The 18,259-nt window shown below is 35.9% G+C and overlaps 1 protein-coding gene across 8 annotated transcripts in view; it reads right to left on the bottom strand.

The window, feature by feature from the left end:
- Positions 1–18,259, bottom strand: part of siz (Brefeldin-resistant Arf-GEF family protein schizo) — a 191,525-nt gene that overhangs the window by 40,305 nt on the left and 132,961 nt on the right. For 2 of the 8 annotated variants that reach the window (XM_067757016.1, XM_067757015.1), the window contains exon 2: positions 1,835–2,268. The exons of 4 other annotated variants lie outside the window; for them this stretch is intronic. In XM_067757016.1, coding sequence (XP_067613117.1) covers positions 1,835–2,052 — 218 coding nt within the window. In that variant the 5' untranslated portion in view covers positions 2,053–2,268. Of the gene's footprint in view, positions 1–1,834; positions 2,652–18,259 lie in introns of all 8 variants that reach the window. 2 more of the 8 variants (XM_067757013.1, XM_067757014.1) reach the window with 2 other exon arrangements.

Here is an 18,259-nt window from a genome sequence, read left to right as displayed (position 1 = left end):
AAATGCTTCCCCAAGTAAAAAAATATTTTTTTGTACATTATACGAAACGAGGGCAATGCCCTAAGTTGTTTCTGTTGACGCAAAAAAGGGCATCAAACTTGAAGTAAACAATGTTTCTATAATAAAGTTTTTTAAATTTATATTTCAATTACGCGTTAATTTGGTAACAGTTGCCTCAAAAAGGCGATGTACATTCACCCATGTTATTGTTGGTTGATACCAGTCCACAAGCTTTTTGTGGGCTGCCCAAGGAGATTTGCTGTGGATTTTTCAGTATATTGAGTAATGCGTGAATTTTAAATTTACAAAAAATGATTTTTTTCATATTTTATAAATATAACGCTAAAATATTAATTTAAAAAAGATATCTACACAGACACTATCATGTGACTATATGGTGACGCAGTGTGTATACTACACTGGGTTGATTTATTAACCGACATCGCACCATCGATTTTTCGATAGTATTTGGGCTCAGGCAAAAAAAGTTCCACTACGCATACCCAAAAAAAATAATTTTCGAGCCTGCGAAATTAATTTTTTTTTTACTTTTTCGACTTTGATTTTTAAGGTTTTTTTCATGACCTACTAAAAAAGTTTTTCAGTTGATTGTAAAATTTTTTCAAAATGAAAATTTTTTAGTAGTTCATGAAAAATCCTTAAAAATCAAAATCGAAAAAAATTAAAAAAATTGAATTTCGCAGGCTCAAAAATTATTAATTATTAATGGAACTTTTTTTAGAGCTTACGATTTCTTCTCGAACACAAGCGAGATTTTCGGGACCCGAGAAATCGAGAACTCGACTTCTCGCGAGATTCTCGTGTCTCGAATTACTCGTAAATCTCGCGAGCTTCTCGACATTCTTACTTAATCGCTGTATGGACAGTATTTATTCAATTGGTTGTTTTTTACTTGTGACTTTTTTGTTGATTATATTACTTCCTATGAAATTTAACTCAAAACATATTTATTATACATATAATTTTGTTCGCAATATTTTATTTTTCAACGAGACACCAAGAACACGGCGTCTCGCGAGATTCTCGAATCTCGAATTACTCGTAATACTCGCGATCTTCTCGACTTTCAATTCAGTCGCTGCATTGGTAATATTCTATATATTTCGAGGTTTTTTACTTGTAGTTTTGCGGACATTGAATCGATTAAGTTAAATGTCAAGAAGCTCGCGAGCCTTACGAGAAATTCGAGATTCGAGGCTCGCGAGCTTCTGGACATTCAACTTAATCGATTCATTGGCTGTTTTCTCTTCTCGAACATGTTCGATAAGTCGTAGGCTTTACTTTTTTTCCGAAAAATCGATGGCGCGATATCGGCCAACTTTCGTCCACACAAATCGACCCACCCTAGTGTATACGCTTAGCAAAAGAGAGCATTTTCTTATTAAGAGGTGAGTATTTTGCTTTTGTACACACTCTGCTCTTTCGTTGTAAATACCTATAGAGCCAGAGATAGCAAAAATGATCATACGTATTTTCATTACTGAAAGCGAAATGAGGGAAGGGAAAAGGAAGGAAAGGAAATGAAAGGAAAGAAAGTGAAAGAAACGAAATGGAAAGGAAATGTAAGAAAAGGAAAGAAAAGAAAAAGTAGGGACACCTTTTTTAACCGGCCAGCTCAACCTAAAATATTTTTATTCGAAATTTTTTTCCCTCCTGGCCGTGTCACATCTTTTCTTTTATTTCTATTATTTTGTCGCATTTTCATTTAAATCTTAATTTTTTTTAATGAAATTGAAAACGTTTTTGAGTTTCTTACATATGTATGTGCTCAAAACAGAGTTGAAAGTTTTTTTTTGTTTAGTTTTGTGCTTACCTCACTGTAGTCACATGGTGCGATGTATGGGTGCGGGTCTCTTTGTGTCTTGTTGAATAACTGACAACAGTCACGTGACGTGTCGCTGTGCGCACCACACGTCGCACCCGACTGCGTCCATCGCCGACAACAACAACAATCGGTGGTGGTTTCTCATTGCCATATTGTAGGAAGGATTCAGATTTTTTTTTGGTATCATACAACTCAGTTTCGGACATAATTAGTCACCAAGAGCTGATTCGTGAAGTAATTTTTGTTTACTTGCTAGATTTTCTTTTAATTAAAGAAATGTCTTTAACTTGCATATAGGATTTTGTTTTTCTCCTTTGTTGATTTAATTATTTATTCAGGCCGTTTTTTATTTTATGATTTAGTGGTTTTTTGCTTCATACACAAACACTACTTTTTTCTTTGGCTTTGGTGTTTTTTAATTTCTTTGATTTATATATTTATAAAAAAAAAACTCAAATTAATTTTTAAATTTTTTGGTTCAAATTTATCGTTTTTACAATTGAGTTTTAAAAGTTTTATTTTTGTTGATAACTTTTCTATTGGTTGTGTTTTTTCATAATTTCTTTACTTCATTCTCTTCCCCCGTTTCTCCAAATTATTTATACATTTTTTTTAGTATCGCTCGCATTCAATTCGTATTTCTTCATAACTCTTTAGGCCTTTTCTCACTTTTGAAACTTTTAATTTTTACACATATATTCGTATCGTTTTTTGTTGTTGTTTCTCTTGTTATTATTGGATTTTCGCACATTTTATTAGATTCCATTATCTATTTGTGCAAATTCGGCATACTAAAAAACAAGAACTACAATTTTCAATGGTTATTGTTATTGTTATAAGTCGTTTGCAAACATAGTGTTAATTTGTTGAACCCGACAAATATTTGGTCTCATGATTGTCAAGTTTTCACAGTGTTGTTTGGATCAAGTCAGTGAATGGGTCTTCCAATTATATAAGGCATGTCATTTTGAATTCTTTGTACTGGCATTTTATTAATTTTTTTTGTTTTTTTACTTTGTGTTATTTTATTTTACTTTGTTTTGTACTATTTTAATAAATTTTGTGTTATTTTATTTTTTAAGTTTATTTATTTCATTTGTTTATTTTACTTAATTTTATTTTATATTATTTTGTTTTATTCTGCTTTATGTTATTTTATTTGAATATATTCTGTTTAATTTTATTTTGTTTTATTCTGCTTTATTTTATTTTAATTGAATATATTCTGTTTAATTTTATTTTGTTTTATAAATTAATTTATTTAAATATATCGAATTTTATTTATTTATTTTTTTCATATTATATTATATTATTAATTTTTTTATTTATTTTATTTCGTTTTATTTTATTTAGTTTAATTTTATTTTATTTTGTTTTTTATTTGATTTTTTTAAATCAATTTATTTTAATTTAATTATGTTTTTTTAATCAACTTATTTTAATTTAATTATGTTTTTTTTTTAATTTATTTGGTTTTTTTGTATTGTTACAAAGTTTGCAATCTAAACTAAGGACTAGGGCTGGCCCTACCCGCATATTCGATTATCCGGATATCCATACGGATATTCGTTTACACGGATAAAATCCGGACGGCATGGATATCCGGTTAATATTCGTTTGTGGAGCTATCCGGATATCCGGATTTACGAAGATTAGGTTAATAACCGTATTTTTGGATATCCAGTGAAAGCAACAAATTGATATATATGTTTATTTAACATTAATAACAATAAATTCGTCGGGCATTTAAATCAATTAACAGCGTTTTTTCCCAATATAAACAAATGGCACTGTTCTTATTTTCACTTGTTTGTAAAATTGTAGCTTTTTAATTTTTGACGTTAATCTAATAATCTACAAACATATTTCGTGAATAATTTTTCGGTGTTTGCTTCGTTTAATTCTGATATGCAGATATTCAACTTATATATTCCAGTATCCGGACATACGGATTTTCCGTTTACGTATCCGGATAGGCGAACAGCGGATATCCGGATTTCCTATTTATGAATGCGGATATTCGGATAGCCGGATTTTTTGCTTAGCTATCCGGTTATTCGAATATCCGGTTTATACGGATAGTTGAAAAATCCGGATGCAGTTTACAGCCCTACTAAGGACTGTTACAGAAAGTTCTGCAAAATTTAGAACTCCTTACAAGTTTTTTTTGATAATAATAAAGTACGTTTTGAATAAAATAGTTTTAAATTGGTGTTTCAAAACATTTTTAATAATCTACGAGCTCTTGAAGTCAAGCCTTCAATAACAAGAAAAATAAACGAATACTAACAAAGAGTCACGGAAAAAAAATGTTGCACATTCGGTCGAATAATCCCAATGCTAGTTACAAAAAATTGGCCAAAGTCAAGGGATCATCGTGACACTGCCCAATGCACGGTTTTGCGCTTCAACCAAAAGTAGCTTAGTGAGCACAAGCCAAGAAAGCCGACCAAAGCGATAAGCAGACGCTTTTTGGAGTATAATGTTCTATCCCTAATTAGGAGAAATCAAGCCATGTCAACAAGCGATGTCCAAAATAGTTGAAAGTCACACGAATCAAGCAGACGTAGAAAATGAAAAAAAAGTTTCAAACGGAAGTGAAAAGCAGACGTGAAAAAACATTTACCTTGCACGTTAGCTCTCTAGAGACTAAATTGGAAAACAAAAACTTTTGTGTGATTATAGAAAACGTAAAGTATTTGAAAATGAACATATGAATGTTAGGTAGCCAGTTCTACGGCTAACAGTCTGGAGAGAACATTCCTAATTCGAAAAAACCCATCCAGATAAAAAAAATTGGCAGAAAGGTTCTGATTTGGAAAGTTATTTGTGAATATTGGCATAAATCTATGACATTCTTTACGAAAGATCAAAACAGAAATTTACGTGAACGAGTGTCTTTAAAAATGTCTTTTGCCATTTCTACGTCGTCATAACAGCCCAGCCACATTACGCTTGTGTCACGGGCTTGTGAGTGCGTGCATAAATTGACGCCGCTCTTTAAAAACCATCAAAACAATAATTTGCGTGAACGAGTGTCTTTAAAGCCATTCCTGCGTCGCCATAATAGCCCGACTATATTTTTGCCGGACCTGGTTCAAAAATAACAATATACACAAAAACTTCACTGAAAGAAATGGTGCTAGTAAAATCAACAAATCGGTTCTGTTGTTCTTGACTTAACGGAGATTCGGTGAAATTGATCGAATTATGGTTAATTCGACCGAGTTCCTTGTCAAGCGAACAAATTAGTTTAGTCATTTCAACAGAAGAGAAATTGTCGCTCTTAAGTTAACAAAATTCTGTATAATTAACAGATTCCTAATCAATCTAACTGATTTTTCTGTTAACACAACTGATCTTACAGGTCGTTTCAACGGCGTTCACTGTCAATACATGAGCAAATTTCAAAGAGAATTTTACGCTCACTGCGCTCTCTACTTTGTACTTATGACGATGGTGCCACTTGTTAAAAAAAAAATCCCAAAATAAGAAAACCATCAAATCGAAAAAACACACAAAATAGGAAAACAATAAAAAAACTAGTTTTTCAGTTATCAATACAAAACGAAAAAACCCTTTTTTGAATTTACTGTGCAAAAAATTATGAGATACCGGGACACCTATTTATCGGGTACAATTTTGCAACTTCTCGTCCAAGCGAAATGCAAAATTGCGCTCTCTTGTTGCAAAAGTGTTGCTTGCACGAACAGGATTTTTCCAAAGTTAGTAACATTTTGTTCAAGTTTTAATAGATTTTCACTCACGCGAACGAATCTAATAAAATAAATAAATAAATGTAAGGCGCGATAACCTCCGAAGAGATCTAAGGCCGAGCTTCTCTTCGAATTTGCATCGTGCTCATTTAAATTTTTTTCTACAAATTGGCCGGGCGGGACCTACATGTTTTATGCCGACTCCGAACGGCATTTGCAAGGCAGATGAGTTTTCACTGCGAGCTTTTCATGACAGAAATACACCCGGAGCGCTTGCTAAACACTGCCGAGGGGCGACGCCGCTTAGAAAAATTTTCAGGAACGAATCTAATAAGATAATAAAAAACATCCTCTTTTAATCTTGATGTTTCCGACAAAATAAAAGTTTGAGTTGTTTTGGAATCGTTTCAACTTAAAGTGTTACGAATATTAAACTTGCTGAATTACATGTAAAGTTACTCCAATGGTGAATTACCTTCCTGCGATTTGGTTCTTTACATTTCTATAACTTAAAGCGGAGTCATTGGTGCCGTTTGTCGTATCGCTGTAGTCGTATCCCTAACGTAACCCTATACAATAAGGGGACTCATGAAAGCATATAAACTTATAAGGTGTAAAATTATATCCATTTACACACGCTGTTATATGAACGCACCTAGTAATTAATACCCTTGATAAACTTGATTGTTTATCAGCGGTATTATTGCCAAACTAAATTTTTTTGATTGTTATACAAATTAAAAAATGCCAAGATTAAGTGAAATATCAAAACTAAAACGCTTTTACTTGCTGATGTTGGAGATTTCTGATGAAAATGATTACTGTAATGTCTGCAAGGTTGCATTCCTTTGAGTTTACCGCGTTTACACAATGAAATCTGCGCGTAAATTTATCCAATTTGTGTAAAAGATTTTTCATACAAAATTTGACAGCTCGTTTACGCACTAGATAAATTTATACGTTTACACACTTTATAAGGCATTTATACGGTTACACGAGTCCCCCTAATATATTAGCCGTGTTTTTTTTCACATGCGTATACGTTTCGTTTGCGCGTGAAAAAAAATAAACGCCCATCCTCGCTTAGATAATGCTTAGGAGACCCATATAGCGGCAGTGGTGAAATAACTAGCTACAGCACAGGGTGTACCGAAAAGCGGAGACACAGCCCTCTGTTGTATTTCTGTGAAACACAGCTATTGTTATCGATTAATGGTGCCTTAACCTAAAAATCGTGAAAATTTCATAAAAATGAGGAAAACGCAAAAATTACAAACATATTCCACAAAAAATAAGTCTCCTAGTCATAACGTATCCAAAACAATGAATAAAATCTACAAAAAGTTATTAAATTCACCAACTCATTTTTAGGTTTTTTATATGGCGAAAAACCAAAAACCAATTGGTTGGCTACGATACGGTTACGACCTTAGCGTTGCGATATGGCACCAATAATCGATTACATTGATTCCCATAAGGTTGGTCGAATCAGCTGTTATAAGGTTACCGATACGGTTACCGATAACGCACCAATGTCTGCAGCTTTACAAGTTCTTTTTAAAATGTTACGTCAAACATTTATACTACAAGTTTTGTTCGAAACAATCAAGTGTGGCAACTAAATGCGAGAGAAGAAATTGAGAATGAGCTGAGCTGCAACTGAAAGAATTGAGAATCAGTTTTGTGACTACTATTTTCATTTCTATTTTCATATGTATGTATGTATATGTAGCAAGCATGCGTATTTATGTATTCACATATTTACGTATTTATATGGCGGCCGCCGTGGTGTGATGGTAGCGTGCTCCGCCTACCACACCGATGACCTTGGGTTCACACCACGGAAAAAGCAACATCAAAATTTTAGAAACAAGCTTTTCAATTACAAGAAAACTATTATAAGTGGAGTCGCCCCTCGGCAGTGTTCGGCAAGCACTCCGAGTGTATTTCTGCCATGAAATGCTCTCAGTGAAAACTCATATGCCTTGCAGATGCCATTCGGAGTCGGCATAAAACAAGTAGGTCGCTTCCCGCCAATTTGTAAGAAAAATTAAAAAGGAACAGGACTCAAATTGGAAGAGAAGTTCGGCCTAAAATCTCTTCGGAGGTTATGGCGCCTTACATTTATTTATTTATATGGCAACATAGGTACTGTCATACAAAGCTGTCGAAAAAATTTTTTTTGTTCATTTGACTACTAAAACGGTAATTCCGAATCAACGATTTGTGCGCAGTTGATTCAACATCTTGTTGCGATGGATAAAAATTGACAGAAATTTCGGTTGAATTGACCCGTATTTCGGTTGATTTTACCAGTCTTTTTCTCTCAGTGTTGAATCAAACCAAAAAGCAAAACTTAAAAAAATGGGGAAACCAACAAAAACTACTCCTTTCTTTTTCTTTCCTTTCCCCTCATTTCCTTAACTTTACCTTCGTTTCCTTTACTTTATCTTAATTTCTTTTTCCTTTCCTTTCTCTTCTTTTCTTTAAAAGTAAAAAGATAGTGGACAAAACTTCGTACTTGCATGAAACTTTGTATCCAACTTTTTAAAAAAATTTTTTGATATCTTTCTTACAATTTTAACTTTTTTATTTATGTATAGAACATAACAGGTCGCTGCAGAAATATATATTTTTTATTTATGTATAGAACATAACAGGTCGCTGCAGAAATATATATTTTTTATTTATGTTTTTGTCCAATTTTCCTACGGTTTTTCTTACTTTGATAAATTTTTTCAATTTAACATGAAATACTACTGTTTGTTTACTTTTGTTATACATTTTTTTCATTTTTTAAACATATTTTCAAAAATTCTCCTTTTGAAAATCATTCAAACATTGTTGCCAATTTGCACTTCTCTTCAACCGTCAAACCTACGCATGACTCAGCAAAGTTTACATTTGAATATTTACTTTAGTAATAAATTTTCAGATTTACACTCTTTTTAGAAAAGTTAAAATTCTATGAATCACACGCTAGGTAAGTATGAATGAGAAACACAAAAAAAAGAAAGAGACAGGAACGAGATAGCCAAATCTTTATGCTTCATTGCGCAACCGCCTTAAACTAAGCCAAGCAATAAAGCTGAAAATTCTGTACAGAGTATGTACAAGTTAAGTATACATATACAATATATAATATATATTTGTTAATGTAAATTAAGTCATAAGGTGTTAATTACGAAATCGTTGCTTAAAAAAGTTGAAATGCTTGAAAAGTACAAAAGCAAATGAAATAAAACAGCTGCATATGTAAACGCGTGTGAGTTAAATGGCTTGAAAGTTGTTTTTCTTTCGTCAAAGCGTAGGAAACAAATAATAATAATAATATTAATAATTACTCAAGAGAGTATGTACACTAATATGTGCACAAATGTCGTTAAAGTCAAAGCAACTAATGACTGGTTTTATTTATTCTTAAGGTTGTTTAAAAATCACTCTATATAAAAGATGTTTTGTCGGCCTATTCATTTTTTTTATGCTCCAACGAACGAATTGAGTTTAAGAATGGATTTTTTCTAAGCTAAGCATTTCATACATTTCAATTTGACAAACATGTTTTCAATGCTACCAAGTTAGGAAACTATTGCAATTAAGGCTCTGAACTGACCTAGTGTTATTTATTAATCGATTTAGACGTATTATTTTATTTAAAAATGTCAACTTAACAAATTTTTGCTGATTTAGTTACATTTGTCAACCATGATTGATGTGGTTGAGTCATTTTGTAAATAAATGAAAAATAATCGTATTAATTTTAATTAGACAAAAATTATTCGGTGCTGCCAAGTTTTGCAAATAAATACTACTAGCTGATATTTTTGCAAAAAGATTTTTTTCATGATTTAGTTACATTTTCAAGTATGATCAATATCGTGTAGTTGTTTTCTAGAAACGATATATAATTTCAGTCTAGAATCATGTTTTCAGTGCTACCAAGTTAAGAAACTTTCAACTGACTTATTGATATTGATATATTACGTTTAATGCAGTTTGGTAGCTTTGGTCCCATTATGAGTCATATAATTTATTCTTATTAAACACAATTTATTCGGTGCTGCCAAGTTCAAAAAAATTTGCAGATGAGTACTCTTACATTCCTCAATCATGATAGATGTCGCTAAGTCATTTTGTAAATAAATGAAAAATGATCTTATTCATTCGTAATGGACAAACAATTATTTAGTGCTGCCAAGTTTTGCAAAACTGATATGTAATCTTATTTATCCTTAGTGAACGAAATTCATTCAGTACTGCCATGTTAACAAAATTTTGCAAAGTACAATCAGCCCAATTCTAAAAGAAAATTCCGTGCGAGTGTTTTCCCTTCTCCCATTCCTCGTATTCTAAATAAAAATTCCTTGTGAGTTTTTTCACTTCTCCCTTTCCTCCTATTCTGAACAATGTTCGAAAAAGCGGAAACCGGTTATGGGAGAAAAATAGGTATTATGAATGTGAGGGAGAGGGAGATTTCTCTGCCATTTCATAGGAGTTTTTTCACAAGTTAAATTAAAGGGAATGCATCAAAATAGTTAAAGGAAATTGGTTATTTTAAGAAAGAACACTTATTTGTAGAAATTTGTGCTAAAATATGTATTTACATTCTACCACGATATTCTCACTGTTAATACAACAACAACAACAACCACAATATTCTTTATTTTAAGTCGAAAAATATATCATAAGCAACGGAAGAGCTCTTCGCATATTTGATGCAGCCATCCAGAAATTGCGCAAGGATTTTTTAAGAAGGCTTAAATAGATTTTGGCATATGGCGAAAGGCGAACTCAACTCGACTTGGCCGCCAGAAAATTGCTTTGCAGAATGAATGCAGGCAACTCCGGCGGATTTGTGTTATGCCGCCGGTCTTCTTCTTATGCTCCTATGTTGATGTTGCTGTGGCACCAATTCATTACTCATTTCAGTGAATACCACATGAACTGCAATAATGTGCATTGTTTATACCTTATTTCTTAATTTCAAACAAATTGGCAACAATAATTAAACTTTACAATTTTTTAAACAAAATAAGAAATGCGCAACGAAATTTCAATTGACAAAACAGCTGACTTCGAAAATTCGAAATTCCTATTCCCCAATTATTCTTCTCCCTAGGAGAAAAGAATTGGAGGAATTTTTCCGCGGGAATAAAAAAATCCGCGAGAACAAAATTCCGCGAGAATATTTAGAATTGGTCTGAATTTCTTTTAGTTTATTATTGTGGCGAGTTTAAGCAACACCATGTTGTTGGTAAATAAAGGCACAACAACAATAAAGCAAGCTGCCACTCTTGTGTACACATCAATTTAATCATCATTTACACACATACATGGAAGGCGGCGAGAATTACATGCACACACATAACCAGCATCTCGAAGGGAAGAGATATCTCTAACACACACACATGTAATCATCGGCCGAAGTTCTTACTCACACATACACACGCATATAACTAAATACCAAGCAGGAGATACAAGAAAGGTGAAACGTCTAGACCTTTGGAGAAATATCGGACGAGGCAACAGAGAGTATAAAAGCAACGCAAGCTGAGTAATAACTAATCAGTTTGATTTAAACACGCTAGTAGTTGCGAAGTGCAGAATAATTGTGAAGTATATTTGTACCACTCTCAAGTAAATTAAATAAAAAGCATATTGCAATCCTGAATATTGGAATGATTTATTGAACAGTTTAGCGTTTCGAACGTTAGCAGAAGGTTTGGAATAAGCGGAATTTCCCTAATTCGGTACATTATAATTTCCTATATTCTGTTTTCCCATTAGGTTATGCCAACAGTTTACTCTCTATACTTTTGAAACACCTTCTACAAAAAAATGTATGAATGCTAACTAACTTGGTTTTTTGCAATCTTTCATACTTGTCTCATAAAACGATTGTGCTTGTTATAGATTACAATTGTTGTCAATTTATTCAAATAAGCAATCAATAGATACATCTCTCATAAAATTGCATTGCTTTTATATTTACTCGAATAGACTTTAGCAGCATTATGTTCACTTCACAAAGAGTAGCTCATCTTAAAAGCGTTTTGAAATTGCTTTTAAGAACACACAAAAGCAATTAGAAAGAGAAACAAGTTTCACATATTTTTCGCCTACATTTATTTTGTGTAGGAATTCCAGTTAATAGTTAAGCATTACGAATAAAGTATTTCGCATTTTTGAGAAGTTTAACCTGTCGTACGTACCATATGATACTTATGGTAACAAATATATTTTGTGGGCGCGAGTTCATCAATCTGATTGACCACCAACGCATGTTGTTGAGAAAGTTTCTCCACTGACTCCGAAAAACAAGTAGCACTTAAAGACTTATAGAATAATTGACCGATATGCTTGATATGTAACAAATGACTAGCAGTTGGAAAGTTTTTTTGGTTTTATCAGATATTGTAAGCTTGTAATTAAAAAAAATTTAACAATTTTTTGTTGTTATATCGGCCTACTGATTTGTAAGATCGCGGGTTCGAATCGAGCTCAATGCCCAACAATAATTATTTTATCACTATTATTGTTATGATAAATTTTTTCTTAATTGAAAAAATTATTAAATTAGAATAAAACAAAGAAAGAAAAATTTTGACAACTGCCAAAGCTCGTTGTATAGATCCATTTCGGGAACTGCTAAATTTAATTGATGAAGACAAACAAAAAACCGCTGTGTTGGCTGAATGGTTATAGCAGCGGCGCCTAAACATTGCCGATGAAGGAATTTAGCAGTTCCCGAAATGGATCTATACAACGAGCTTTGGCAGTTGTCAACATTTTTTCTTTCTTCTATTCTAATTTAATAATTTTTTCTATTAAGAAAAAATTTATCATACCAAGGTTATTTTTTGCAAGCCGTAATTTGGCAGGCGTTGAAGATATCATGATGAAATTTGGCAAGAGCGTTACTCCTATTCCTATATGTGTGTTAAATAAAAATTAGCAAAATCGGATGACACGCCCACTTTTTAAAAAACAAAATTTTTTTCAGTCAAATTATAAAAAAAAATTTAATATCTTTACAGTATGTAAGTAAATTATGTCAACATTCAACTCCAGTAATGATATGGTGCAACAAAATACAAAAATAAAAGATATTTAAAATGGGCGTGGCTCCGCCCTTTTCCATTTAATTTGTTTAGAATACCTTTAAAGTCGAACAAAAATTAACCAATCCTTGTGAAATTGGTAGGGGCATAGATTCTATGACGATAACTATTTTCTGTGGAAATGGGCGAAATCGGTTGAAGCCACGCCCAGTTTTTATACTCAGTCGACCGTCTGTCCTTCCGCTGGGCCCATAACACGATAACTTGAGCAAAAATAGATATATCTTTACTAAACTTAGTTCACGTACTTATCCGAACTCACTTTATCTTGGTATAAAAAATGGCCGAAATCCGACTATGACCACGCCCACCTTTTAGATATCGCAAATTACGAAAAATGAAAAAAATGCCATAATTCTATACCAAATATGAAAAAAGGGATGAAACATTGTAACTGGATTGGTTTATTGACGCAAAATATAACTTTAGAAAAAACTTTGAAAAATGGGTGTGACACCTTTCATATTAAGTAGAATAAAATGAAAAAGTTCTGCAGGGCGAAATCAAAAGCCCTTGGAATCTTGGCAGGAATACTGTTCGTGGTATTACATATATAAATAAATTATCGGTACCCGACAGATGATGTTTTGGGTCACCCTGGTCCACATTTTGGTCGATATTTCGAAAACGCCTTAACATATACAACTAAGAGCCACTCCCTTTTAAAACCCGTATTAATACCTTTAATTTGATACCCATATCGTACAAGCACATTCTAGAGTCACCCCTTGTCCACCTTTATGGCGATGTCCCGAAGTGGCGTCCACCTATAGAACTATGGCCCACTCCCTTTTAAAAATCTAATGCCTTCCATTTGATACCCATTTCATACAAACACATTCCAGGGTTACTCTAGGTTCATTTTCCTACATGGTGATTTTCCCTTATTTTGTCTCCAAAGCTCTCAGCTGTATATGTAATGTTCGGTTACACCCGAACTTAGCCTTCCTTACTTGTTTTTAATTAAAAATGTTAAAAAACAGAGTTCTGAGCTCAAAAAAAAAAAACTTTAACAGATATTTTTTCCAAGCATCACTGCGTTAGATAAACCCTTCTCAAGAAACTTTTGTTTCAAAATTTCAAGTTTGAAAACGTTTTCGCAAAAATCTAAAATTCGAGAAAATTTTTGAATGTTTTATTTAGTTTTCTGATTTTTTTAGTGTGCAGTTTTATATCGAAACTAAAAAAAAAAGAATTAAATTGACAAATTTTGATAAAAATTGTCACTGCTATTTCGTGCCCGCTTCTGTATGTGTAGCCTAAAAGGCTTTCTTTCATATACAAATACAGCAAAGCACGCAAAATATCAGTTAAAACAAGTAAGAACGGGACTGTCTTCGGCTGTGCCGAAGACTTCATACCTTTCATGAATGGGGCTGAACAATAATCTTATCCCGCTCGTAATCTCCGAATAATCGGATGTATAAGATAAGAAATATATAGTGAACAGAACTACATACCTTAAGGATTTTTAAGATAAATATAAAATAAAAAATAGGTAGGTACTTTGTGTGAGGATCCAAAGTTTCAGGTTTTTTGTGGTCTGTGTGTAAAAACTATGACTACGAATCACGTATTTCAACAATATATGACGTTAGCGTAACTATTTGATGAAATTTGATGAATTTTGAAGCTTCTAGCCGTAAAAAGGGGGCAAAATTGACAGTTTATATGAAGTATATAATATATATACCACCGATCTCTATGATTTTTTCAGACAACAATATATGCTATATACGTAAGCATATGGTGAAATTTGAAGCGTCTAGCTGTTAAAAAGGGGCAGAAATTGCGCACAGTTTCTTATCTGAACAATCGGTTGTATGAGATATATACTATATATACCACCGATCTCAATGATTTTTTCAGACAACAATATATGCTATACACGTAAGCATTTGGTGAAATTTGAACATATCTAAACGATTTTTAAGATAAATATAAAATAAAAAATAGGTAGGTAATCTGTGTGAGGATGCAAAGCTTCACGTTTTTTGTGGTCTGCATGTAAAAACTATGAGTACGAATCACGTCTTTCAAAAATATATGACGTAAACGTAACTATTTGATGAAATTTGATGAATTTTGAAGCTTCTAGCCGTAAAAAGGGGGCAAAAATGACAGTTTATATGAAGTATATAATATATATACCACCGATCTCTATGATTTTTTCAGACAACAATATATGCTATATACGTAAGCATTTTGTGAAATTTGAAGCTTGCAGCTGTTTAAACGGGGCAGAAATTGCGCAAAGTTTCTTATCTGAACAATCGGTTGTATGAGATATATACTATATATACAACCGATCTCTATGATTTTTTCAGACAACAATATATGCTATATACGTAAGCAATCGGTGAAATTTGAAGCTTATAGCTGTTAAAATGGGGTAGAAATTGCGTAAAGTTTCTTATCCGAACAATCGGTTGTATGAGATATATACTATATATACAACCGATCTCTATGATTTTTTCAGACAACAATATATGCTATATACATAAGCAATCGGTGAAATTTGAAGCTTATAGCTGTTAAAATGGGGTAGAAATTGCGAAAAGTTTCTTATCTGAACAATCGGTTGTATGAGATATATACTATATATACAAACGATCTCTATGATTTTTGCAGACAACAATATATGCTATATACGTAAGCAATCGGTGAAATTTGAAGCTTATAGCTGTTAAAATGGGGTAGAAATTGCGAAAAGTTTCTTACCTGAACAATCGGTTGTATGAGATATATACTATATATACAACCGATCTCTATGATTTTTTCAGACAACAATATATGCTATATATGTACGTAAGTATTCGGTGAAATTTGAAGCTTCTAGCTGTTAAAATGGGGCTAAAATTTGCGAATATATATATATATTTTAGGGGTTAAGATACTTGGCTTGGATATCATACGTGGTTCCAGGCTCTGGATCAGGGACTGGTATCAGTCTTAGACCGGCCATAGTGACGAATTGTCACACGTGATTGGTTGTCACGTCCTGCACGAGGTGCCCCTGCTTCTACTGATAATGGCGGATCTAGAGAGGACAACTCGATAAAACCCGCACCCCTGAGTCATTGTGCCGAGCTCAGGGGAGGGAGGACCCTGTTAAGGGTCAAGATCGGTACTCAATGGTGACGAACCGGATTTTTAGGGACTTGATTTTGACTATGGATAGGAATTGATGACTTTGGGCTGGTAGGTGCAGTATTCTGCCACCTTAGTAGGTCGGGGTGAAACCCTATCGAAATGGCTGGTAGGCTAATGCTGCACCTGCCCACGTCCCGTTAAAACCGTGGCGGGCCTCAAGGTACGTTCCGGCTCCGTCGCCGTTAAGTTGGTGGTGTAGGTGCGGTTGAAGATTTTCCCGCTTTGCGTCCGGTCTGGCTCTGAACGCATTACTCATAAGGTAATGCGTCAACCCTCGCGTGGCCTCCCTGCGTAGCATAGATAACCACGGGACCGTTGAAGGGCGACTACACAATCGGCTCCGGATAGCGGCCTTGAGGGGGGACTTCTTAGAATGGACACGAAGACGAAGAAAAAGGAGGGTAGGAGTGACGGCGAAAGTCGTCATGGTGCGGGGGACGCGACAGGTGCGGAGAGTGCTCCGAAGCAGGTCGCCGCCAGCCGGGAAAGCTCCCGGCGGGTCAAAAGGGCTGATCAGACGGATCAGCGCAGGGGTTTGGTTTCAAACCCCGTAGGTACGGGTAGTTCGGTTAGTGGAGGGGTGTCGAAACCGACACCCAATGTAGGCCCATATGGGGCTGTGACAGGGAAAGGCAGAGGTCCGACGAATGCGACGGAGCAGCCCAGTACTAGTAAGGAAGCCCTGTCGCGAGGAGCTTTCCCAACGGGAGCCCTGGGGTCAAAGCCTGCCGGGAAAGGTAGGCGATCGACGCCACGTAGGAAAGCTCTGGGTGATCGGCGCTTAGCTGAGAAGATCTTGGAGCGCTACGGCGGAAGGGATGCAGCTCAGATGTCTGAGAAGCATTCCCGGACGCTGGAGTGGGCCAGGAGCGTCGTAGCTTGCGACGACCACACACCGGTGTCGAACGATGCGGGTGAGCAGCAGGGTTTGGGGGCTATGAAGCGGCAAAGGTCGGATGAGCGGAATGCCTCAACGACAAAAAGGGCCCGAGGAGGTGGGGACGCAATTTCGTTTAGCGAAATCGCTAAACGTGCAGGCTCCATCACCCTCGGGGTCCTGGATAGGAGTAGGGAGGATGGTGCCATCTCCCGAGAGGAGTGGCCGTGGGTCGCCAGCGCCATATCAGCGGCCTATATGACCGCTGTTATGGAGAGCCCAGGTACGCGGCCATGCTTCGAATACTCGGGGTGGTATCATGGTTTTAGACTGATTACTTGTGCTGACGAGCGGTCGGCCTGTATCTTTAAGAAAATAATTTCTTTGGTAGGGGAGGTCTGGAGGGGGGCCAGACTCGAGGCCGTGGAACGGAGGGATCTCCCCCTTCGACCGAGGGCTCGGGTGTGGTTGCCTGCCGGGCCATCTCAGCCGGAGAAAATACTCGAACTAATGCGTTACTGCAACCCGAACCTTCCGACGCATAACTGGAGGGTCCTCAGAGTAGAGGAGGCTGTTGGGCCACGTCGGCAAGTGCTGATTCTGCTAAACGCAGAGTCCACCGGTCCTCTCTCTGACACGAGGGGGGTTATCTCCTATGGCCTCGAGCGTGTGGTTCTTAAAATCTACCACGCCGATTCCAGGGGGGATGGTTCCTCTCCCACAGAGACTGTTCGGGAGGTGGAGGCGTCCGCAGGGGAGCCAGTACCCATGGTTGTGGATGCTGACTCCGCTAATTTGGACAGCGAAAGCACTGTTGACGTCCCGTCAATAGCGGGATCTGTCGTCAGTGCTAGTCGTCTGGCTGATAGGGCCGAGGAGGAACTCCTGGCCTCCGAGGGCGAATCATCGATGGCGGGATCCGTCATCAGTGTAAGTCGTCTGTTGGGGGAGGAGGAGGATCTCCTAGTCTCCGAGGGCGAAGCCGCCAAGGATGGGGTGCAGAAGAAGAAGAGTGGTGTTGATGGAAATCCGTCAAATCAATCTTCAGCATTCTAAGGCGGCTTCCGCAAACTTGTTGCTCTGTCTTGAGAAAGGCGGAGTGGATATTGTCCTTGTCCAGGAGCCGTGGCTGAGTAGTAACGGCGGAAAAATTTCTGGATTAAGGACGGGAAAATTCAACACCTTGGTGCATGGGGAGGCAGGTAGGCCTAGATCCTGTGTGCTTATTAAAAAAGGAATTTAAAGCTTTTATTCTCTCTAATTTCAGCAATGCTGACGTAACCACGGTCTGCCTCGAGCGAGGCAGTAGCGAATTGTGGGTGGTCTCAGCGTATATGCCCCATGGGGACGTAACGGGACCACCGCCTGTGATACTGGGCGAAATCACCGCTGAAGCAAGGCGGAGAGGTGTTGGCGTAATCATAGGTGCCGATGCTAATGCACACCATAGCATATGGGGGAGCTCGGATACGAACACCAGAGGTGAGTCTTTATTTACTTTTATTGTAGATGAGGGACTTTGTATATGTAATAGGGGGAATGACCC

Source organism: Eurosta solidaginis, chromosome 5 (genome assembly GCF_040869045.1).
Source record: "Eurosta solidaginis isolate ZX-2024a chromosome 5, ASM4086904v1, whole genome shotgun sequence".
NCBI classification, from domain to species: Eukaryota; Metazoa; Arthropoda; class Insecta; order Diptera; family Tephritidae; genus Eurosta; species Eurosta solidaginis.
This window is presented reverse-complemented; position numbering and strand designations above follow the sequence as displayed.